Here is a 25,028-nt window from a genome sequence, read left to right on the forward strand (position 1 = left end):
GAGAGTTTAATGGAAAACACTCTTACTGGTTTTTAAGCCTACCTATTAATTAGGAAAGGACTCCTCTCCTCTCCTCTCCTCTCCTCTCCTCTCCTCTCCTCTCCTCTCCTCTCCTCTCCTCTCCTCTCCTCTCCTCTCCTCTCCTCTCCTCTCCTCTCCTCTCCTCTCCTCTCCTCTCCTCTCCTCTCCTCTCCTCTCCTCTCCTCTCCTCTCCTCTCCTCTCCTCTCCTCTCCTCTCCTCTCCTCTCCTCTCCTCTCCTCTCCTCTCCTCTCCTCTCCTCTCCTCTCCTCTCCTCTCCTCTCCTCTCCTCTCCTCTCCTCTCCTCTCCTCTCCTCTCCTCTCCTCTCCTCTCCTCTCCCTTCTTTATACTGTCACATCAACAAATTTACTAGGTGCAAAATTGTACTTTCTTTCTGTTTTCTACTTTCTACAAATTTCTACAAAATTGCTACTCGGTTCTTTCCTTTGCTTTATTATCCACATTAGCCAATGACATGTTATTGACTTGCACATAGAATATTTTAATAAGCTTTAGATAGTTGCTGAGAATTGTTATCTGTACATCTCAAAATGCATTGCAAAGATAGGTGCACATTCCTAGTTGCATTTCACAGTAGCACAGAGAAGCTGAGGCTTGCCAGAGCCACAGATTTTTCTCCCCTGAAGTAGCCTTTTATGCCACTTTTGTACTTATATAGTGTAAACTTCTTCCAGAAACCAATTATATGAACATAATGTTTATCAGGCTGAAATAATCATTTTCCCAAGGAGGGGAATTATGTACATAGTGTAAGGATTCATAGAGGTCAGGCCTTGTTTCAACATGCACATTGAAAAGTGTTCGTGTTGGAGGATGATAAAATTAAGGAAGTGCACCTTGGAAGTTCAGGGGAAAGTAATGAGGTCTCTCCAGTGTAGTTCAGTGTCAAAGGGAGGAACACAAATCCTGACACCTATTTTTTCTCTCTATTTGATACATTACACTTTCTTTGTAATATACAGACAATTTCTCTGTAGGAATGCTTCCAGTAAGTTTGGAGACAACTGAATGCTAAACCATTTTCCCAGAAGCAATGTATCAAGATGCGAGTGGGCAGTGCTATTGCCTCGCTGCCAGATTGCTTTCCCAAATACGAGCTTATTGCACTCTGGCATTGTGTCACACAGCACTCTCTTTACTTGGAGAGAAGGGGTTTTATTTCTTAAGCCTGACTGCTTCTCTTGAGCAGAGAAAAAAATGTTTATGGGGGGTTTTCCCTGAACATGTGGGCCTGTGTCTGCCTGTCTTCTCAGTTGGAAAATTCATTTCACAAGACAAATAATTGAGCTGTAGGCAAACCGGGAGAGCAAGCAGATGTGCTTCCTGCAGTTGGAACGTTTTTTTTGTCTTTTCCCCTTCTTCACTCTGTCACCTGTCTCCAGTAACACAGTAATGAAAATACTCCTCCTCCCCTGTGCGGAAAAGGTCTCATATTGCTCCAAAGCCATATGTTTTGCCTTCCGTTTTTTTTTGACATTTGACAAAAGCTCGACATTTGAAATACTTCAGACATCCAAGTAATTGCTGTTAGGCAGTGGTTTGAGGCTTGATGAAATCGCTGGGGGCTGTTCATAAGGTAAAAAAAGTTTTACATGCTCAAATGCTTTGCTCAGACATATCCTATGTGAATGTCTTCACTATAGACAAAGTAATGTAACGCTTGACAGATATGTTTCATTTCAAAATGTCGTAATAAGGATTTTTAGATAATAAGTCATCCTGGTTCCCCTTGGAGATCTATTCTTTATGTTACCCAGCATCAAATGGTTTCTCCCAGCACTTGAAAATACCTCCCTGAAAGAAAACAGTAATGTTCTTAATGTTATTTAGTAACACATTACAGAATGAAATCTGGATTTACAAATGCCAGTAGATACTTTCATGTACAAAAGTACATTTTACTCCTGCAGTAAGATGTATGAATAATATTGCAGACATTAGAAGTCAGGGTCTGAAAGCCTGGCCATATCAGTCTGCCTGAAACCAGAGGAGGGCAGAACATTTGAAGGGGAAATCAGTAAGATTCTGGGACACATTATGATGGGAGCAAGACAATATATTTCAGTAACAAGGTAGGGCTATTTTGCTGTGAAATTGACTATTTGTACATAAAACTGGTCAGAACATTTTCAGAAAAGGGTTTTAATAGATTCCTAGGGATAATTTTCAAATATATCGTAATTAGTTAACTGCATCTTTGTCCGCTTTTTAGTGATTTTCTTAACTTTTTATTTTACTATTGGACATAAAGAAGAAACTATTGCTTTTTTTCAAGAGAGAGTGAGATGATCTCTGATCAGAATTTCTCCAATCATGAGTTTTATGTTAAACACCAGTGTTACTGGGTAGGCAGTTTTGTAGTTAATACAATGCATCAGGTTGTTCCCTTCAGTATTTTAATTTGTATTCAGTTACCTCTTTTTTTCTCCTCTTAAATAATTTCAAAGATCCTCAATCTTGCTTTTGTAACACCTGAACCTACAAGACTGAAATACAACACATGTTTCTGGATAGCTCTCTTAGTGCTGTGTCCACATGTATATGTTTGAAGACTAATGTTTGCCCTGGGCCTTTTTCTATTAAGATCATTCTCTGCATAGCTAATGCTTTTCATTTTTTCTTCTGTGTGCACCATTATTTGATAGGATTTAGTCAACTGGTCAACTGTGGAAATCAGACGGTGCCATTTTTGTTAATTATTCAATTTGTACATAAATTTTCCTTCAAGTGGTAATTGCTATTTTTCACAGGTACAATGGGAATGCATTAACCCCAAGTACAAAGCAAAGAAGAAGAATTACAAGAACTCAGGCATCGTCATACTTAACCAGTGCAAGGTAAATATGTGGTTTGCTTTTTGGCTCATTCCGTACTGAGCTCTCAGCCATATATTTAATGGTGTTTGGAAGCATAGAAAACAAAGTGGAACTGCCTGTAGAATAGCAATGGAAACTGATCCACTGTGCAAAAGTTAAAAACAAGGACTTGAATCCCAAAAGTAAGCTGACTGTCTCCAGCTCTCCTCTTTCATTTCTCTTGCCCTATCCCTGCTGTTATGCAATGGAGTGGGCAGTACTAAACTCTTACCCCTACAGGCTTGCCAATTGGCCTTTTGTGTGTTTCTCTTCGAATCCTTCCACCATTTCTACAAATTTGCTCTTGTTTCTCCTAAACCAATAGCAAAATTTCCACTGACTTCCCACTGAGAAGGAGGAGAGCTTGGTTCTACTTTTGATGTGAATTTTCCTTTCTGTAGTTTTAGGATTTTGTTATTTTCTCTGCTTACATTTTTGTTTCCATCTCAAACTATACTTAACACGTTCTTCCTTTACCTTATTTTCAGTTGGTACTTCCCTCCTTCCAATTTACTTTTTTCAGGCAGTTCTCTGACGTTCTAGCAGTATACAGCTAATTTGAATGTCTTGCTTTCTTGTCTGCAGATCCACAAGATGCATTCATTCTTAGATTATATAATGGGAGGCTGCCAGATACAGTTTACAGTAAGTGTCTTATTTCTCTAACTTGTTTTAATGAAAGGGAATCCCTTAGATACTGATTCATTACTTTCACAGACAAATGATTCTTACGTGCCATTCCTGGGTAAATTATTAAGGTCTTCTTGCAAAATGTATTTAGCCTAGAAAAAAACCCCATGCTAATGTAGTAAGATTTTTCTTGCACATGCTGATTTACTTTTATATTTTGCAGCAGTGACAATCACATTGCAAAAAGTAAAGAGAACTTCATACAGGGGTGAGAAGCTAAGCTGGTGTTGTCCCACTAATTCCATCTGAGCTACATCAAGTCCCAAAAGCTGGAGAACTGAATTAGCCCTTGTGACTTTGCTGACTGGCCTTTGGCTTTTGAGCCTCAGTTTGTTCACAAGAATTTTAAATAAAATCCCTTGCTGGGACTGTGTCACGGGAGGATTTCATCTCACCTGCCTTTTACCTGTTAGGTGTCCTGTTCATCAATCCTATGGGCCAGTCTTCCTTTCCAGAACGAGTTGACCATTAAAGCAAGTTATTTCCCTTCTAATGGTGCCATACAGAAAGTCACAGGCAGAGAGACAGTCCAGCCAGGAACCTCCCTCTGTCAGTCTGGGGTAAAAGCTAGGGCAAATGCTGACATTTCATACCTCAGCCATAGCTGCCAATAGTAAGATGGCACTACAGTGGGACAGGATTGTAATTTAGAGAGAATGCAGAAGCTATTCATTTCAAGGAACAGGTGATAAAATGATTTGCAGAGCTCTCCATAAAGAGAAATACAATATTTTGCATTTCCAATTTTTAGAAACATTTCATGCTGTGTGTTTGATCTTTCCTTTTTCTTTGTCCTATTTTTTGGGGTTTTTTTGAATCTGGGAAATAAAATGAAATGAAATGAAATGAAATAAATAATAAATCAGTATTTGCCATAGCGTAGGAATACAAATTGTGGCTCAGTTCCAGTCTCATTTATGTGACTTCTAATTTCATGCCAGTTACATGGGTAAAATCTAATGCTCCAAGGTAGTGTTCTTCCGCTGGAGATCTTTGCTTTTCCTGTAGCACCCTGCCCTGTTTCTGTTCCCAGGTGTCAAGTATCGGACATTGGATGCTACTGAAATGTTCCGTTTCACTTTTACCAGACAAGCCTTTATTTTCCAAAATGATGTAACAAAAAAAGAAAGATCTTTTTTTTGTCCCAACAGAAAATTCCAGCAACAGCAGCAGCTATAGACAGTAATAGATTGTCTTTTTCTGTACAAATCAGCTTTTTGAGGTGTAAAACATGCGCTTTGCCAGTACACCCTGCAAAGTCATTGAATAATACCCAGAACTGAGGACACTGTTTCTGTTTTTGAAGGAAATACCTTAATGGACAAAGATCTTTATAGTTTTCTTCTCTCAAGCAAAACATCCTGTGTGATTACCTCTCTGTCTTACCCAGCTCCTTCTTCTGTTATCCCCATGTGCCTACAAAGCCCCTATCTTCTCCAAATCTGAAACTCATCAATCCCTGGAAACCCCTTTAATTTATCTTTCCTGGCATTTCCTCCCTAAAAATATGACTGGAAGAACTCAACTATCAAATGTGTTCAAGGTCATTAGCAGAAAGACAGTAATGTCTTTAAGTAATATTTAAAAGCCTTTTCTAATCAGGCCAAGTGCTTAAGCACATGCGAAGACTGGTTAATATGCATTTCCCACAACTCTAGCTCAAGCACAGAAGCACTGTAACCATTAGAAAGTGTCTGGGGATATACTTATTATTATGTTACAGCTGTGCTTTGCAAACTCTTTGATTCCTCCCTAAAATTTTCCACTGGAAGAGCAAGTCCTTACACAGCGCATTGAAGGGTCATGGCAATTGGCTTGCCTTTTATTTACTTGTTGCAAATTTCCTACTAGTAGGCTGTGAATCACAAGTTGAAAACTGCCATGTTCAAATGGATAGTATTGCTTCTACTATATTTTAGAATCATAGAATCGTCTAGGGTGGAAGGGACCTTACAGATCATATAGTCCAACCACCAACCTAACCCTGATTAAAAAAAAAAAAAAAAAAGAAAACCATACAAAATACATACATACATACATACATACCAAAATACATACCATTTTATTATTTTAATATTTTATTTTGCTGAAATTAAACAAAACTATTGATAATAGGAAACTTAGGTAAATTTGCCTGCAAGGATGCACAGTGGGGACACAAAGGAAATGAAAGATCCATTATACTTTGATCCCTAAATTATTGCTGACCTCAATGGTAAATCCACCAGCTACAGTGCTGTGTAAACTCATCACTATCAGTTTTCAACCTGTGTGGACTCAGGGGAAGCCGTTGTGGATGTCTCTGTGCCTATAGCTCTGTTCATGCATAACTAGTGGTTCTACTTAAAGATCGTCGTAAGCTGACTCTCCGTGTATCTTAACTGAAATAGAGGAGGCCTATTCCTTCCACCTTCCCAAATTTTATTTCTTTTAAGTGGGTTGGATCTGGAATTGTTTGAAACTCTCCCAGTACATGTATTGCTGTTGTCTTAACATTAGTGGCATTTCTGTTGAGTTCATGCTGTTTACAGGCAGTACGATACAACTGTGATTTGAAAGGACGCTTGCTGAGGGAGGGAAACTGGGATGCTAAGTATACATTTGATAACAAAAAGCTGTAGTATGGTGTATCTGCTAATTTAAAGCACTAATGAAGGCTTTGGTAACATCATGCTGTGTGTTCTTGGGATACTTTGTACATCTATTGTAAGAACATAGTTTGTAGTTAATGTCTCTGAAAAATGAAAGTAAACTTTTCATTCACTTTAAAACCATTTATTAAGAAGCTTTCTTCTGTAGAGATCAATAGTTCTGATTCCAGTCCGCTATTTTAATGCACTGCTTATTGCAAAATGCCGTATCTCTTATCACACAGTGTTCCCTGCTGCAGAAGAAACGTTCAGAAGTTGGCAGTGCAAATGGGTCTGTAGCCAGAAAACATTTTCATCGCTTAGGAAATACAGCAGAAAGGATGTGTAACATGCATAAAAGGAACTGTAATAGAAAGATATATTGGACAGATTCTCGCTCAGGCAAGTCACGCTATTGGGCAGGCGGATTCGTTTGTGACAGATCTAGCAGGAGGTCCAAGCTATGTAGGATGGCTTCGGTGCGATGAAAATCACCCTTTTACAAGGCTGAGGAAAAGAAGTACTAAGAGTTTAGTTATTGCTACGTTATGTTCTTATTTAGCTGTAGGAAGATGACTGGTACATTGGAACTGATACATTTAAAGATACAGTGATAAAAATCAAATGTACACACTGTAGGAAAGATTCCTACTTTGCTGCCCACAAGATTAGCTCCGTTGTGATATTAGCCTAACTTCTGTGGTATGTTAGCTTAGTTTTACAAATCCATATCCTTATTTGCACAAGACCTTGGTAGTGCTGGGTAATGCTAAAAGAGCAGAGCTCTGCATAGTTATTTTGGAATTGTGGCAAGTAACAGTGGTCATCTTTCTTAAAAGTCCTCCCCTTGGGAGTCAAACAGAGATTTGGATCAAAGACAAGCACACTGCATCCAAGTACAAATATTCATAAAGGCTTCCTCGTAGGAAATTAGGATTTATTTTTTCTTATCAGCAGATCTCTACTACAAAGACCTTTTCAAAAAAGGAGGCTCCTTTTGGGGAGGGTTTTTTCTTTCCCAAACATTAGCCACAGACTTTTTTCCAAGCTCATGAACCCCACTGTTTATTCCTACACTGTTCTGTTGTTTTCAGTTAAAAAGCATTTAGCTGTGGCTAACAGCCATGAAGGAAGATTTTTCCCATTCTATCTGGTGTGTCACTTGAGTCCTGTTAATGTCTGCTTTGAGGTTATCAGTAAAAATACCTACTTTTAAAAATTTTACAGGAATGCCCTTTGTTTATCATACAGTGACATTTTTGCACTTTCTATGATCAGAACAAAAAATTAAGGTTAAATTAGTATCAAAGAAAATATACATAATTTTAAGAAAATATGTACACCCTGGCTAGGATTTTTTTTTTTAAATAAGCATCCCAAACTAAGCTAGTGCATACATGTATCTATGAATTTACCTGAAGTGGCAGAAACCACTGCTGTTTCTTTCTTCCTTGGTTATATACATGCATGCAAGTGAGAACATGAGAAGTGTTCCACTGATGTATTGAAGTTAAATCAAGCTATCATTTTCAGAAAAAGACCTATGTGGAAAACAGAATCACTGCTTCACTGCACGAACAGTGAGTAGGGAAGCAGAGGTGAAAGGTCAATTTATTTGCAAGCCAAATCAAGCTCATTTCTCCTGACTGGCACTTGGTGAGGGGTGGGGGGGTCACAGTTGATCAAGGTGATAAAGGCATTTCCAAGCAACCTAGAGACCAGTGAAAAATACTTTTCTTCAGCCAAGAGTTAGAGGTGGAAAATCAGAAATGGTGGGGAAAAGCCATGTAGGGTTGACCCAGAATGATTTTTCTCTTTAAGTTTTTAGCTGCAAAAAAGAAGGTTCAGGAGGACTGTGTCTTTTTTTTAAAAAGAGAGAATGAAAATATTATGTTTCATTTTAATTTTATAGCTGCATAAAATAGTCTTTCCTGTGCCAAGCAGAGGCTCCAGCTGGGGAAGCTGCACATTCACAGAGGCAAGCTGGGACTTCAAAGTTCTTTTAGCAGCTTTCAGGAAGGCCCTTACCTGTCAACTGCGCTGTAAAACTGAGAAATTAACTCTCTGCGTTTTTCTATTGAGTATCCAGGTATAACGGGTTTTTGGAGGAGGAGGTCATTGACAAAATCATAAGGAAGTTTGCAAATGGCTTTGTGCCCTCTATGACAGCCTTTAGGTTTCTTGATGCTCCCTTTAGGAATTCCTAGAAAGCAGCATCACAAATTTAGAAGAGGGCTTTCTGGTCCATGACAGTCATATCACAGGAAGATGCATGCCAGAATATATCTTCAGTGAGAAATATAAAGAGCATTTCAAAAGAGAAAAAGGAATTTTAAGGGGATTGATCAATATTTGCTTTTGCATTGAATGCTTCCCATAATCTTCTCTTAAGCCTTTTCAACACAAAAATCTGTGCAGGATTTTTACCCTGCAGCTTACCTTTAAGCTTGCTATCATCTGTGAAATTTGAAGGGTTAATTATTTGATGCTTAGATGTTTTGAAAGTAAATAATACCAGTCAGGCAATATCTACTATTATAACTATAGCCACAGTAAGTTTTCAAATAGCTAAGAAATGTACGTAACTGGAGTTTTAATTTATAGTTTTAGTAGGACTTTTAAGTCTCTTGGGACATTTGAGCTGCACAGCTTTTATGTCCTGAACATCACCTGAGCTGGAATAATTTAATTAAGTGTGAGAACCTAGAGATAGTTAATTTGATTCATCTGTATTAGAACATAATTTTCCACATAGAATAATAATGCAGTTCATTTTTTTTCCCAGTTGCGCCAATTTAGTTGTATTATCTCTTATTTTGAAAGCTGTCATTTCTTTTTAGACATATTTATCAATACTATCCTAATTCAAATCTGTTGAAGTGTGCTGTAAAATGACCTTTGCTGCAATCTCTGCAGACAACTCTTTTCTGGTAAAGATACATGGTTGGTGTGGGTATACTTATGCCCAGAATTGCTCCACAACATATCGACTTTTCTTCTTTTCCAGGTAGCTATAGATTTTACTGCATCAAACGGTGACCCTCGGAACAGCTGCTCACTGCACTACATCCACCCCTATCAACCCAACGAGTACTTGAAAGCATTGGTAGCTGTTGGGGAGATTTGCCAAGACTATGACAGGTAAATAACCACATTTGATAGCAGGGTTGTCATTAGAAAGTGTTTTCACAGTGTGAAATCAATGACTGCCTGCTGCCGGCTGTAGTAGCTCTGTGTTTAGTCATTTAAGAGAAACGACTGCACATCAGAAAGATTAGTCTATCTTAGTTTAGTACGCTTTTGAGTGTGATAGTGGGTTTAGATCAGCTTATTGATAATGAAGGGCCCGGTTCTTGGCTGTTTGGCTGACGTGTGTTTAGTTTCGGGTTTGTATTCACATGCCAAAATCACATGTTTAAGTGGATTTTTCATGTGTGTTAAACTGGCAGCCTGTTTTGCAGATGCTAATAGCATCCTTTCTGACACACTTGGGAGTCTGGTTCTGTCCCATCCTACGGAAAAATGTTTGTGAAATGTGTTGGAAATTGAGTTTTTAGTTGCCTCAACTGCTTAGTGGCTGTGTCTATTTTTAGAAGTAAATGTGTGGTCTTTTTCAGTGTTGAATATGGCCTGTTGAATATTGCAGTCTCTTCTAAAATAAGTATTAAAAGATAGTGATAATGTGTGCACACAGCATGCAGTTAAATAAATAAAAAAATGCAAGCAATTGGGCCAAATATGCTTTGATTACATTATGTACTTCTGTTGCTTTCAATAGGCTGCTGGTTTCTGTCAAATTAATTGCCCATTATTAATCTAATTACTGAGTGCATTTCCTTTAAATATTCTTTCTTTGTTGGTGAGACATAGCATCTTACACGATTATTCTTTCTAATCTTTGCACGTGTAATAGACATCCACCCACCTCTTTGCCATATGTAAATACCAGATCTCAAAAAACAATGGTATTTCCAGTCAAATTTGAATTATACTTTCTATATAAATTCTGGAGTGATTTAATACTGTGGTTTGCATGTTACATGTCGTATATACCAATTAGCCTGCTTAGAGGCACTTCCATTTGCATGGTAATGAAATGTCTTCACAAAGAAAAATGAGGAAAATACTGCACTGATACAATTTCTGTAAGAATTTGATGGTCAAACTTAGTCAATGAGTCTGAGAAAATTAATATTTTATTGTAAGTGAGCTGATAATTCCTCAGTGATTATCCAGTAATTTAATAATTACTAGCAATAATTCAGAGGATTAATATACTTCAAAATAGGGAAAGGAATAAAAAGGGCTGGTTTATGCACGCAGCTTTTTTGATTTTATCACTTAAAGTATATTTTTTAAGGAAATGAAATAGTTAAGTGGCACAGTGTCTCCTGTACAGAGATACTAATCCCAAATCAGGATTATTCTCTGAATATAGCATATTCCAATCAGTACAAAAAATAACGGCCAGTCATATTTTAAATGAAATCATCAGCATCATTCAATTCTATTGTGCTGCACAAAAAGCCTATTGATGCTAATCAGCACTACTAAAGTTATATGAGCTACGGACTATGGCTGAACAAAAGCCAGAATTTCTTTTCCCAGGGAAATGTCACCTTTCTGGCATGTGTTTGACCTGTACATGCTCTCAAGTTGTGACACTATAAATACCTTCCCATGGGCAACTTGATTCAACATGGTCAGTGCTTTCCCATCAAAATGTCAAGTGAGAACCTTTTCTTTATACTTGCACGTTTTGAATCCAGCAAACTGGAAATGAAAACTTATAATTTCTCTAAAGAAGAAAAGAAATTATGAGGAGCAAATCTTCACACAAAATAGTCTACAGGTTCTATATAGAAGGTTTTTTTGTGTTTAGTTGCAGCCTTGAGATGCATGATATATGACCTATAAAACAAATCTTCTGTACATACAACTTAAGAAAAAGAGTTTCAAATTCAGTAGAAACCTGAAATGTGTCACTGATCCATAACTGCCCCAGTGAGCCCAGTTGGGCTTCAAATACTGGAGTAGGATTTTTGTTTCCAGGTTAAGATCAGCCAGAAGTTAAAAGAGAGAGACCTGCTGAACCTAAGGGCTGTTTAGAGCCAGAACGTCACAATTTGTATAGGGACATGTCTTTAGTAAGATTAAAATACGACACCACAAAGATGGCAGTGCTTTTACCTGAAGTTTTATAGTTTGTAGCCATCAATTATTGCAAATAGGCAGAACTGGCTGATTTCAGTCCAAACCAAGGAAAATAGCATGGTTTTCTTTAGGTCTCAGGATTAATGTATTTACATCAAATGAAGGAATAGTTGGAATAAAGTGAAATGTGTTGTTTGCAAGGCTTTTTGCATTCCAGTAGCACAGCTGTTGAATGTCAAGTACTTTTGCTACACCTATATACCAAAAGATTGCTTTTTTATATTTGAAAAAAAAAAAAAAAAGCCTATGGGTATTGCTTAAAATACTTCTGTAATTAGAAGCATTCAAATCTATTTGTAATTTGGGAGGAATTAGTTTGGCAAGTAATATATAGAGAGACTACACTCAAAATCCAGAATTTTCTTATATATACTCTAGTTAGTTCTGTCGATCAAGCCAAATCTTCTCACAATTTAGTTTTCTGTACATATCAGCCTAATATAACGTATCCCTAAGTAATTAATGCTCCAAATTAAGTGCTGCCTCACATCCCTTGATACACTGGAATAATCCCTGCTCATCCAAAAGCCCATTTATCTGTATGGTTCAGAGATTCCCGAAACGGTTAAATGAATAGCACCGTTCTGCGTAGTGAAGCGTGAAAGAATAAGATTCATTCTTTCATCAGCAATATTCAGAGAATGAGAAATAGACTTTGGTTATTATCCTGATTGTAGAAATGCTGCAGTCCTGTAGGAATAGGCCAATCTGATAACGGTAAGGAAAATGGAAGAGCTGTTCACCTGCACAAAAGACTTAATACTTTATCTATATGGTGGAATTGTTTCAGGCTATAACAACATTTGTCATAAGAGAGAAGATAAAGTTTGTATGTGATATAATCAGTGGGCAAGCAACAGCAGCAATGGATCATAAAGGAAAGAGAAACATTCATTAGTTTTAAGGAATTAGGTTTTAAAATGTAGTTAGTAATACTGGAAAGGGGAAAACACGTTAGGAACTTATTGTTGAAAATATTTGGAAAATAAGCAGATAGTTTCATGGAGAAGAATTTAGATAGATGACAAAGAAGATAAACGACTCATGATTGTTTAAAGATGACATCATGAAACAATAAGTGAGAAATATATATTTCCATTAAAACATTTTCATAAGCTTTCTTTTATATTAAGAATTATATCACTGCTCTAATTTTACCTTGAAATATTGCAAGTCTATTCCATCTTTTTGTAGCATAGAGCAACAGATGAAAATGGTGAAAAATCATTGGGCACTGTAGTGTTTATTATTAAAAGGACCTGCTTCTGTATCATTCCATATTTATTCTTTACCTCAGTAATTTCAGAATTGAGTTCTCTGGATCAGAAATCAAATCAAGCTGTTTCTGACAACCAGCAATAGCAGCCTACTGCAACTGAAAAATCAGTTGATGACTACCAAATGTGCATATATTCCCTCTAGGTTTTTTGAACAATGAGTTAGCAAAATATACGTAGCTGTCTATGCACTACAGCTGGCTTAGGACTTCTAACCTTCACCAACTCGAAACAGCGGTTTTGGGCACCCTTTTGTTTTGGAGTCTGGTGGAGACCACTCCAAGAGAATGCTATTTTTGAAGGACAAATGGCAGGTGTCTGTATAGTTAACACTTGTCCACACAGTAAAAAAATTGATTGTTCTTTTATGCTGTTTTATAGCTTCTGTCTTTGCAGAGAAAAGCCATAAGTCACAATAACAACAGTTCACACGGTTTATTAAAATGGCTGGTCCTTTGATCTTAATGATTTGTTTTACTAGTGCTGGAACACAACCAACTAGCCATGAGTGTAGCTCATCTTTCATTCTGCAGTGGTTGTTGTCTCTAGCAAAGGAAAAAGAACTGGAATGGGACTGTAAATGGCTTGTTTGTAAGGATAAATGCTGTTACGTGCACACAATGCTAAAGGCTTAAATAATTCCTAAATGATCTTAAGTTATTACAGGTTTTGATGATGATATGGAAGGACTTTCAAATCCGCTCCTCAGTTTGAAATCTGATTCCTGCAGTTAGTAGGTTTCCTTTCTCTTCTGCTTATTAAGAATCTCATTATATTACATTAAATATTTATCTTTGCATTAAAACCTCTATTCTGATTCAGCAGGACACTAGAGCTTATTATCTAATCCCATCAAATTTAGTCTGACTCAAGCAAAACACTGAAGTATTATGCAAAATATAGATGACGCTAAGATGGAGTTAAGAGTTTTACTGAGTTTATTGTTAATTGTTTGTTCCACACCCATATGTTCAGGGCCTCCCATATACCTGGATGATCTTTATGATTAATTTTTACACATAGTTTTATATTTGTGCATACATTCAGAGTTTTTCACTGGATTAATTAAAAGGGCTCATGAATATGTGTGAGAATTAGCTTTTGTGTAGTCAAATCAATACCCATACCTTGAAAATGACAAAGAGTGGATGTATTTTGTTTAGTATTTTAAGCATTTGTTGCATTGGATATTTGTGGAACTTCCCATTTTTGATGGGCCTTCCCTGTTCTGATCAATGCACTCAACTCATGATTCCATGTGTTTCACCACATAGTTTTGTACAGTGATGTCATAAAATTGCTCCTCCTTTTATTTGCATTCAAAATCTATTTCAAAAATTAGTTCCTAATTATTTTAAATCTCTATCTCTGATTCACTCTTAAAGATACTGCAGTTGGTTTGTTTTTTTTTATTTCCAAGAGTCCTTGAAACACACAGAAGATAAATTGTATCTGTTTCCTGAAGTAATGTCTGTTTTCATTTAGGCAAATAGCTTCCTTAACTTTAAATACTCAAGTAGCTCCTTAAAACTGACATTCACACTGAGATCATATGTTAACAAATAACCTGCTTGTGTAAAACACTCTTGTCTAGCAATCTCCCCAAAGGGCACTAATGAGCAAAGAGTACATTATTCCTGCAAGGTCCAGAAATTATTTATGTGTAGAGCTCTGTAAAATACTTGAGTGAAAATTTAAAAACTGGTCTACATTCCACAAAAGGTAAGAAAGTTCTGAAGACAGTTTCAACATTAGCTTCTGCAATCAGTGAATTTTAGCAGTAGCTGACTAGATGCAAAAAGTCCTCTATGATTTCTTCTCAGCATTTTAGTGTGTGTTAACTCTGATTGAAAACCATTATGCAATAAAGTGCACTTGAGAATTAAGAAGGGCAAAAATGAAAGGAGAAAATAAAAATACCAGGGTTCCCAGTCCAGCACATCCTTTTCAGTGTAGATCTAAGGAAGGAAGAAATTTAAGAACAGTCAAACTAAGTCAGATGAAAGGTCTATGTCCCAGAAGCACATTTCCTAAGGTACCCAGCAGAGGGCAGTTAGGGAGGAGAAAGAGGATAGGTATGTATAATGTGGTACATGTTATGAAAGTGATATATAAATCACTGTGATTGGTCCCAAATACAAAGATCAGTAGGTACTTAAAATGATGTGGTTTGGATTGAGGCTTTAAGTGGAAAAGAGATCCCAGAGTTTACACCTTGCAATCTGCTTTGTGAAACAGAGCATCATCCCCAGGAATTACTTAATAGGTAATTCATCCTGAGGCTATGTCTGGGTTTGTGGATGAAGACTCAGAGAATTACTGTGTCTAAAGGGATCTGAGCTAAATACCTTGAGGTAATTTTGCCAGACACAAGGAGAAAAGCAGTAACTTTCTTTGGTTGACATAGTAGTATAATAGTAGTTCCTTAAAACTGGGGTGAAAGAATGATGCCTAGGATAGTGGGCACTATATTTGACATTAAATATTTCATGAAATCCTTATGTACAGCTATAGATGTTAAAATTTAATTTACCCATGCAGATCAATAAATAAAAACATGCTTAATTATTAAGCATCTCTCTTTATCACTTTAATTACAGAAACAACCTTTCTAGAGGCTGTTAGGCAAAAGAGCTGATTTGCATATCTAAACAAGTTTAAAAACCATTGGGGAAGAGACGTGAATCTTTTTATTTTGTGCTTTAATAGGACTAAATTCGCATAGACATACAACAGAGGAAAAATAGAAAAACAGTGACCTGTACAGAAAAACTTGTGTGGATAAACATGTTCTGAAGTGTTTGGATAACCCAGGATTAGAACTGCCCTGGGAAAAAGGAATTGCTAATACTTTTCATCACCAAACTGGATTGAAAATCCTTGGATTTAACTGTTGAGGACCTAGACTGGCACAATTACCTAATCTTGCCTTTGCAGAATCTGTATTTGCAAACTGCTGCCACACAGGGGTTTCTACAATCACCACTTTTTGTCCCAAGAATCAGTACAGCAGAATTAGTTTAGTGCAGCAAATGTGTTGGGAAGGTGACTTTATAACGGTTTCTTTTGCATGTGTACATACACACATACATGTACATGTGTGCATGTATATAATTAAATATCTGCAGGCTCTTTATCTGGGCAAATACTGTCAATTGTTACAGCTCTGCCCTTTCCCTCACCAGGTTTTCATCTTTGTGTCCTCTTTACCCTGCCTCTTTTTCAAGGAACTCAGTTCCTATGTCAGTAGAGCAGTCACGAGCAGTCCCTTCCAAGTTTCTTAGCAAAACAACTACTCCACGAGCTTTTCAGAGACCTCTGTTGCTTTCTGTCAGCTGGTAGATACACCAAAAGCTGCATCTTCTGCAGGGCTTTTCTATGCAGTCTTTACTGGTTTTCAATTTGGCTTGAAATCTCTGAGGAACAGCTTTGTTCTGTGCAGCAGATGACACTTCTCTGCGACTATGCAGACTGGTACCATTGGGATTTCTCTGTCAGCATTTATTTCTGAAGAGAATGACATGAAGTATAAAACCCTACAAACTTTATTTGAAATTGCGTATCACCTACTGCTGTGGAGGCTAGACATCTGTGTAAATAAATAGCGATAAATAAATAAGCATAAATAAAGGAGATAGCAATTTGTTTTGCCACATTCACTGATGCTATCTGACGCTAATATGGTATATCTGTAGTGAATGCAACCATTTCCACAATTTCAGAAGCGTGAATTTCCTCCTTCCATTGTTAAGGATATAACTATCCAAGTCATCTACTCCATTATATTAGCATATAGCTGAGAAGGAAATTATTCCCATTTGGAAATCTGTCCATCCGTAAGTGAACACCATGTTCTAAATCTTCTCATGCAACTTTCCTCCTTTACCAAAAGTGAACACATTTTGCCTGAGTTGACCTTAACAAGGTGTTTGTGGGTCAAATTCTCTCAGTTAAAGCTAGGAAATTCTTGTGAATGAGGTTCCACTAACTATCTTACTATCCCCTCCAAATTATTGTGAAATTAACCCTGATCAGAGATTCCAAATCAGGAGATGAACAGAGGGTAGTAGCCCATTTCCTCCTGCATATTCAGTGATGCCTAGCTGAATGTTTAGTCATCAGTGTATTTCACTTATAATTTTGCTCTAACTTGTTTTGATAGTGTTTTTCATTTTGACTTAATGTCATTTTGATTTTGGTAAAATTACATCAACAGCTCATTTGGTCACATTAAATCACAATATAATCTCTATAACGGTTTTATCCTGCTCATCCTAGAAAACTCATTTGTATCCTGAGAGCATTTGATGAGAAATTCCTCTCCCAGCACCTCCCTGCATACATATGCCAACACAGTCCTGTATTCCCCTCTTCCCAGTACACCCCTTATAAATAGATATTTTCTGACAGAAAGTTCTTGTAGAGGAAGGTCTGACTAACCCTTTCCACTGTAATTTGTAAAAAAAGGACAAAATTATCTGCATACGTAGCAAAGCTTCTGTTCTTGTGGTTGCTTAGTGTAGTACACCCCAAAAATTGAAAGCCCCACTTGTGTTTCAAGAGGGCTGGGCCCCACCACTGTTCAGTTTGGGGTTCTTCACAATCTGCATATAACATGATGAAATTCAGCCTGCTACCTGCAGGCTTCAAGTCATGTCAAGTTTTAAACATCTGAGATTACAGTCTGTGTGAGTATGACCTTTTCAGTGATGGGACGGTTTTCTATGTATGATCCCGCATATTCACCATAGAGTTCAGGTTTTGGAAGGTACAGGGGACATATGTGCAACCCCTTAAAATACATAGGACTGTCTGGAAACTGCCTGGATTTAAGAAGTTAAATATAGCTCACTGTAGCCTCTTGCAGCATCTCCTTCCCTAGTTTATTCCCAATTATGAAGTGCCATTTCCTTTTCAAGGTACATTTTACTGAATTGGGTCATTCATGTAGGTATAAATCAGGTCATTGCAATTTATTTGTCATCTTGCAGGGAAGCTTGACATTTTGTCTCACCTTCCTGAGTATGCCATTTCATTAGGCTATCCTTCTAGCAAGTGATACATCTCACTGCCATTTCATTTTGCTTAACCTGCTCCTCCCCCAAGCTCTGATACCTTTTTTTTTCTGTGGGTATTTACCTTTCGCTAGTCTAGGGATTTTTGAGTTCACTTGATATTTTACCCTGCAGAGCTTCTTTTGCAATTCTTTTCATGTTAACAAGGGGAAGTTTAAATCCGTTGTACCTGGATTCATCTTTGTTAGTTATTTCATGAATTGATGCTTTTCAGTGGTTACCTTTGGGGAATTTGTATTCCCCTGCTTCATTAATTATTTCCCTTGCAGGTGAGACAGGCATTCCCTTGTATTCTTGAAACCCAATTACATGACAGTATCTATTTCTCAGTATTCAGCAGATTCCAGCTCCCCTCAGGTGACTAAGAGCTGTAATTAAAGATAGCGAATGAATTTGAATGTCAGGTTTTTGCACATGATGGTGTGGCATCTCTGTCTGCGACAGACCAAGCAATGTAGCTGTTGCAGTGATTTACCATTGATTTGCGTGTTCCCAGCTCTCTTTTGTAATCAAGATGTATGATAATCAGTTCATTCCTGCTGCTCCATTAAAAATCACTGTGCATTATGGACTAGATGCCAAGCCTTGTTAGGTACAGTGCAGGTTTGATTAAACACGCAGTAACCTGGCCAAAACCAGAGATGTGGTTGTGTCGAACCAGGCACGACCACACGGTGAATATGTGGTGACAGCATAGCGGTCCCCCAGAGAAGAAAACAGGTAAGGGGGAGAGAACACTACTGATGTTGAACTCTTATGGTCTTTCTGACTCTGGCTGGGGCAGGCTGAGTGCTGGACCACAGCCTGGCCCATCCTGGAGGAGCACAGGGGGCTGTGCAGGACTGCAAAGGGTGAAGTAGATGGGCTCTGGTCCCTTCCACTGAAATGGTTTGATTTAGCCCTTTTCAATCATACAGATCATGTCCTTTATTTACCTAGCTGTGCTTGCAAAGCAGGAACTGAAAATGTTTAAATATTTCAAATGATTTCTGTATTTTCTTTGGAACTGCTGCTAATTCCTGTAAGCTGTTATGATTCAGAATTTACTGGCATCAAGCCCTTTTCAGATAAGTACTAAATAATACACTCAGGAACATGATTCATTCATATGCTTTGGAAAAGAAACACTTAATTCAGCTCATATTCTTCCAGTTCACTCACTGAACATGAAAGATTACAATTTTAATTGAGAGTAGAGATGACTCTGTTTTGTTTGTGGCATTTGTTATTTTCTCCTTTGTCTTTTCCTTTCCTCTTTCCCCTCTCTCCTTTCCTTCTTCCTCTCCTGTTGCCCCCTCCCTTTCCTTCTCCCCCCTCCATTCACACTTTTTTCAGTTATACATGTAACAGACACTCCGTTTTATTTTTGCAATTCAAAACTTCCTTCTAACAAAGGAAAAATATCTGATTTTATCATGGGAAAAGTATGTAGAGCAGATTAATGGTTTATTCTTTTAAGATTGGAATTGAAAATGAAGGGGACGGTAATTGATTTTGCTATGTCCAGCATAGTACTTTAAAAATAACTCCCTGGTAATTCTGATCTGACCCAAAACAAAAACTACAAGTGACAGCTTATTATCCAGGGATTCTAGTCAGGTGTATTCCTTGCAAGAATTTCAAAGAGCTGTAAATTTAAGATTCTTGGTCATCTGAAACCAAAAATGAGTCATTAGTGTTTCTTTCCCCCTCAATTCACTGCGTCATTAGTACCACTGCACTATGTTGCTCCGGCATAAAGTGAGCAGGTTTTCACGCTGCGGATCTCCAAGGTCAGTTCAGTAGCATCCATACACATTGCTGCATTGACTTCAGGAGCTTACAGGTAAGCACATCTATAGCTACATGCTAAAGGGCTTTTATGAGCACCATTAAAATGAGTCCCAAATAACCTGTGTAAGTGCCTAGCTAGAAGTTCATCTTTCTGAATGAATAAATGTCTTATAGAATGACTTAGGTCTTTTTTCCCCCTGCATTTACTCCATGCAATTGCAAAGTTAGATTCCCAGTTTAGATATTAAAAAGCAACTAATTCTCAGAGAACCTAGTCCTGGCAGCTCTTGCTTTCCTTTCCGAATACAGGTATTGCCACACTGGTGAATATCTAGCTCTATCTCCAGCATTGTCTATGCCAGCAGCTTCAGAGGAAGTTGCAAAAGACTTTCTAATATCTGAGTAATTATTTTCACCCGATGGAAGAGTTTTATCTGAGTTCTCCTCCAAGGAATAGCAAATCCTTCTTAGAATAAAGCTGAACTCAAGTTTTCAATGATACTACGTGTCAGAGGGCATCAGTCGTTAATGAGATGAGATTTTAAAATGTTTTTTATTTTGCCTCCTTATCTTTATTTTCAACATATTTCTTATCTTCCAGTAACACTAGGCTTTCTAGTGAAACAGAAAAAGGTATCATTATCTGTATCACTTACTAATTTACAAAACCTTACTATTTCCTCGATTCATCTCTCCTGCCTGTGCAGTACAGCTCACTGAAAGCTCTCTCCTCTCTGCCCCTATTAACGTATTGATTTGTCATTGCGCTTCCTCTGTTTCCACTAGATAGCTTGAAGGATGGGTGACTAAAACTGAACAATGTTCCAAAAGGATAATATGGGCTATTTTGAGAATTTATTTTCTGATGTGTGTTATGTTATAGCTGAGGGACTTTTCTCTAGGTTGTATTCCCGTTTAGAAGACTGCAATCCTGGAGTCCTGACAATTCCTTTCTGTGTGTATTAATTTACATTTACCAATATGAACTTAACCTGAACCCTCTCCCTGATTTTACCTTTACAGTGTAACCTAGATGCGCTCAGTCTTTGGTACCTTTCAGTAATATGTGCCTATTTGACTGCAAAAAGCAGCATGTACATCTATACTTGCATAAGCAAGTATAAAAGTCAATGTCTGATGCTTTTGCTTTTTTGATCTTTTGATTTCAGGTACTTCAGCTTTTCGAAAATTATGCCAAGTTTTAACTTTCAAGGGAACCTATGTAAAGCAAAATATAATATATAATGTGAAGTAGACGTGCCAGAGTAATTTTGTAAAGATTCTACCCAGCCACAATCCTCTTTTTCGTACTTGATTTTGTAAAAGTCAGGTTTTATAGAACCAGCTTGTTTTTCCACTTCAGTGTTTCTCCCCTGTCCCTGCTGTCTCCAGCGGGAGAGTGCAGGCATTTTCCTTGCCAGTGCCAAGGACTCTCTGGTTTAAACAAAACAAGTCAAAGATCCTGATGTGGCCCGAGGCCAAGGACATCACACTGTCTATGTCCTTGTATCTCAGCTTTCTTTCTCCCAGCACAAAATGGTGATACCCAAACTGCAATTTGGGAGCAGTCTCAAGCACAGCTGTCCCCAGCACTGTCCCTGGGCAGTCTCTGGGGGCTGCTGGTTGGCAGGGGCCAGCACTATGCCAGAGGGGGTACGAACAGACCACCAGCTATAGTCATATCCCAGTGCTTTAGACAGGGTCCCAGGTCTAAATGAAGCCCAAAAGCCTGAGCAAGCAACACAAAGGAAAAGAAAATTGGTCTCACTTTTCTTCTTTTGAGTGAGTTTAAATTACAAAGGGAGAAAAGTCATTAGAGCAGGTCCCTTTCCTACTGAAATGCCAGGTTAGGAAACAGGGCTGGAATCTCTGATGCATGCAATTCACCCTTGAGGCAGGAGGAAACCTTCTTTTAATTTTCTGACTGTAGTTTCAGTCCCTGGGTGGCCTAACCCTTGACATAACTTCCAGAAGCTGAGACACTGCTCTGCTTTCTGCTGCAAGCTGCCGTCATAGCCCTGGGTCTGGTAGAGCAGCTCTGTCACACCTCTATACCATAAGGGCTTGTCCTGGAAGGGAGAGAATCCTTGGCTGCTCTTCTGGGTCACTTTTTCCCTGCTGTGTCTCAGTGGTGCAGGATAAGCAGAATGAGGGCAGCGGGCTCAGCTGCTGGGTTTTTTCTTATATGACAAAGGGAGGGGTGTATGTGAAAACTAGACAGGGTTACTATGTAAAATATCACTAAGCCATTACACTGCATACTTACTAAAGAGAAAGACCTTTCTATTAGCTAAACTCTTTCTTTGGTGTGGTAGGAAGAAAAGTATTGCTTGTATTAAAATTTTATTTTGTGTTGAAAGCTGTCAGCCACAAATTCTGTAGTGTGGTCAAGGAATAACATGATTATCTTTTTTATGCAAGGGATGTCATGAGTGGTAATAAAAAGGTTCCCTTCTTACCCTAAAGATAAAGCTCTGGGAGCACATGAAAGTTAATTCCTTGGTCCCAGCAGCTTGAATCAGAAACCAGAGGTACATACCTAAATTCTGGAAAATTAGGAGCTTCCTAAGGAGAGTGTGGAGCTATTCTGAGTGAGGCAAGAGAAAGTATTGAGCACATGAGTAGACCCCTCCTCTCTAGTGTTCATGCACTTCCCTCTAAAAAGCAGCCACTTGGAATCCCATCTTGAGAGCGTACATGATCAAGCTTTGCTCTTTCACTAGGCAATGACAGCAGTAACTAGCACTTGCTCAAAAAGGACGTCCAGACATAAAGGCAGGTGTCCTGACTGTGGTGGTAAGGTATTCTGAGTGCAGAATAACATCAGAGGCTGTGCCACTCTGTGACTGGGAATGTGAAAGTCTTGCCACCAGAAAGGGACTCCAGGCTGCTGGAGGTATCACTTAGTGCTGTCTCTGAATTGCTTCAGAGCAGAAGATGGAGCTGCAGATACAAGAGTGCCTACGCTTGTTTACACTCAAGAAACATTGCAGGACAAATGCAGGCACTGTATGGGTTTAGGCATCTCCCAGGTTGGGTAATTGCTGCCAACATCAGATTTTTTGATTGCTTTATTGAATTTAGACACTTATGTTCTACCTAAGTAAAATTCTTTTATAGTCTTTGTTTGCTGTTGCCCAAAATCAATTAACTTGCCGCTCCACAGGGTTTAATTTTCTTATCCAACCATGCTTAATCATTGATGTAAAACAAGATTTTTTTTTCCCCTCAGATTCTTTTCTAATAGCTTCTTATTTCTTGCCCTCTAAGTGTGCGCCTGAATTCTCTGCATCTATTTATAAGGGCTTTCCCGCTTCCAGGAGTGTTTAATCAAAGAGAAGGCTATCAGCAGGTGGTTAGCATCAAATGTCAGCAGCTACTTCGCTTCTGATATCTCTTGGAAAAAATGTTTCATTACCATGCAAATGATGTTAGTCTTCCTTTCCAAGATCCATTGTCACACGGTGTAACATATGGTACACAGAACTGTGCTCCCAAGATTTATGCAGCAACTATATTTCGTAGCAGAACAACAGTTGCGAGAGCTCAGCCATCAGATGACAATCATCACAGTTTCCCAATGAGCTGGCGAATAGTTCTGTCTCATGGTGGCAACTCTAAATTCAGGAGGGACTTCTTTCTGCTTTCTTGTAAACCCTTCCATTTTTCTTTAGCTTGTATCAGAAATACCATAGTGCCTTTCACATGCCAGACAGAATAGCTCAGCCGCTTTAATGGGCGCTATTGTCTTTCTTGGGTATGTCTGGGAAGCAAATTATTCACTTGATACTTGGAGTGGCAATGTCTTGAACTACACAAAGAAAATTGAAGCTGCTGGCCCGTCTTGGGAATCTTTGAAAGTGCCAATAATGGTAGTAAGAACTCAACTTTTCCAAGAGCCCTGAAACCCTGTAAACAGAATGGGACAAACCTATGAGGGGTTTGATTCATCAGAGCACTGGAGTACAGTTCGGTGACTTCAGCGGGGCTTCAGGATGTGTTCAGAGTTAAGCATATGTTTGGGTGAATTTGTAACCTCAAGTGTGTGATCAAGCGCTTTGCTGACTCAGGGACGAGACATTCCTTACAGCTTGTTGTTTTCCACTTTGCCATCTGGGAAGAGGCAGCTTGACAGTACGTGGGCTGTGTGAGACATTATTGCGTTTCTGAAAGGGTATTAACAGCCTTGAAGTTTCCAGGTCCTCTGAATCAGGATTTTTTTGTCTCTACAGATCTAACTGAGGTAGAACAACCTTACTTAAGCGAAAGCAATCTGACCATGCCACAGCATTTGCTAGGTTATCAGTCAACCCATGCCTAATTAAAATAATCTTGTGTTTTAGTGGAACTACTAAAGATGCAGGTGCAAAGTTTTACAGAACCTGCAGGCTTGCAGGTGTGAAATTGCTTCTTTTGAATATTTTAGGAAGTCTATTTTGCACCTGGACAACTGTAAGAACCTAAATTTGTAAACACTTTGAATCATAGAGTCATCTCTTCACCTGTTTTCTGGGGACTGGGGGAGCACATCTGTATTTATATAACATAAATGTTGTTACAGACTGTTAAGACAACTCACCCTCATGCTGCAGCTAGGTAATGTAAAAGAGTGGGTAATAACTGTAATTGCATTTGTGGGAAAAGCGCAAAGTATCTTGATACCTCAGTATTCTCCAGATGATTTTACTGTCCCAAAAATACTAGGTTCACCTGAAAAATCTCCCATATCGCTCCCCAGTCTGGTCAGCACACACCTCTCCTTCTCTAATCCCATACCCTTCCAGTCTGCCATGTAACACCCTTGACCTAAAAGCCATTTCTGGATTGTTGTGCTGCTTTGCAGTTTTGATGAATACTTGCAGAATAAATGTTTATTGTGACAAAATGCATTTCTCTGTGGGAACTCTTCCTTTTTTTTTTTTATTCTTTTCCAGTGACAAAATGTTCCCAGCCTTTGGATTTGGAGCACGGATACCCCCTGAATACAAAGTAGGTGTATAAGTAACATTTTCTAGTTTCCTTGGTTTATGAAGCACAAAATAAGGGAGAAATGGTTTGGTGCAGGGCGGGGGTTTGGGGTAGCAACTCCTACTGCTTGTTTTCTTTCATCTGGCTTCTCACCCAATGATATCTCACTGAAACCAGGCTTAAAATAGTTGTGTTACACGCAAAATATTTCATGATATTAGCAAAGCTTTGTAAATGGATGCTAGTCTAGCAAGAGAACTGATTTTTTGAACATCACTTGCCAAGCATTTTTGAAGCTTTGCAAGCTCTGGTTTGACAGAACCCATTTTGGAAGACGTGGTTCAGCAAGCGGCCTTATGTCTATGCTTTACGTTGAAGAGATTGAACATCTTCCTGAAAATAAAGACCTTAGAAGAGTTTTGCTCTGTGGCAAATTTCTGTGTCACGGTGGACATCTTCAGTATCAGGAAGAGAAATATAGCAGCACGTATCCATGCTAGAGAGT

The 25,028-nt window shown here is 38.4% G+C and overlaps 1 protein-coding gene across 1 annotated transcript in view; it reads left to right on the forward strand.

Moving 5' to 3' along the window:
• CPNE4 (copine IV) overlaps window positions 1–25,028 on the forward strand; it is a 235,656-nt gene that overhangs the window by 187,801 nt on the left and 22,827 nt on the right. Inside the window, exons 9-12 of the mRNA XM_014937914.1 lie at window positions 2,792–2,878; window positions 3,482–3,541; window positions 9,224–9,357; window positions 24,490–24,544. Of these exons, the coding sequence (XP_014793400.1) occupies window positions 2,792–2,878; window positions 3,482–3,541; window positions 9,224–9,357; window positions 24,490–24,544 (336 nt within the window). The remainder of the gene's footprint in view (window positions 1–2,791; window positions 2,879–3,481; window positions 3,542–9,223; window positions 9,358–24,489; window positions 24,545–25,028) is intronic.

The sequence above is a fragment of the Calidris pugnax genome, unplaced genomic scaffold (genome assembly GCF_001431845.1).
Source record: "Calidris pugnax isolate Ruff unplaced genomic scaffold, ASM143184v1 scaffold11, whole genome shotgun sequence".
Lineage (NCBI taxonomy): Eukaryota > Metazoa > Chordata > Aves > Charadriiformes > Scolopacidae > Calidris > Calidris pugnax.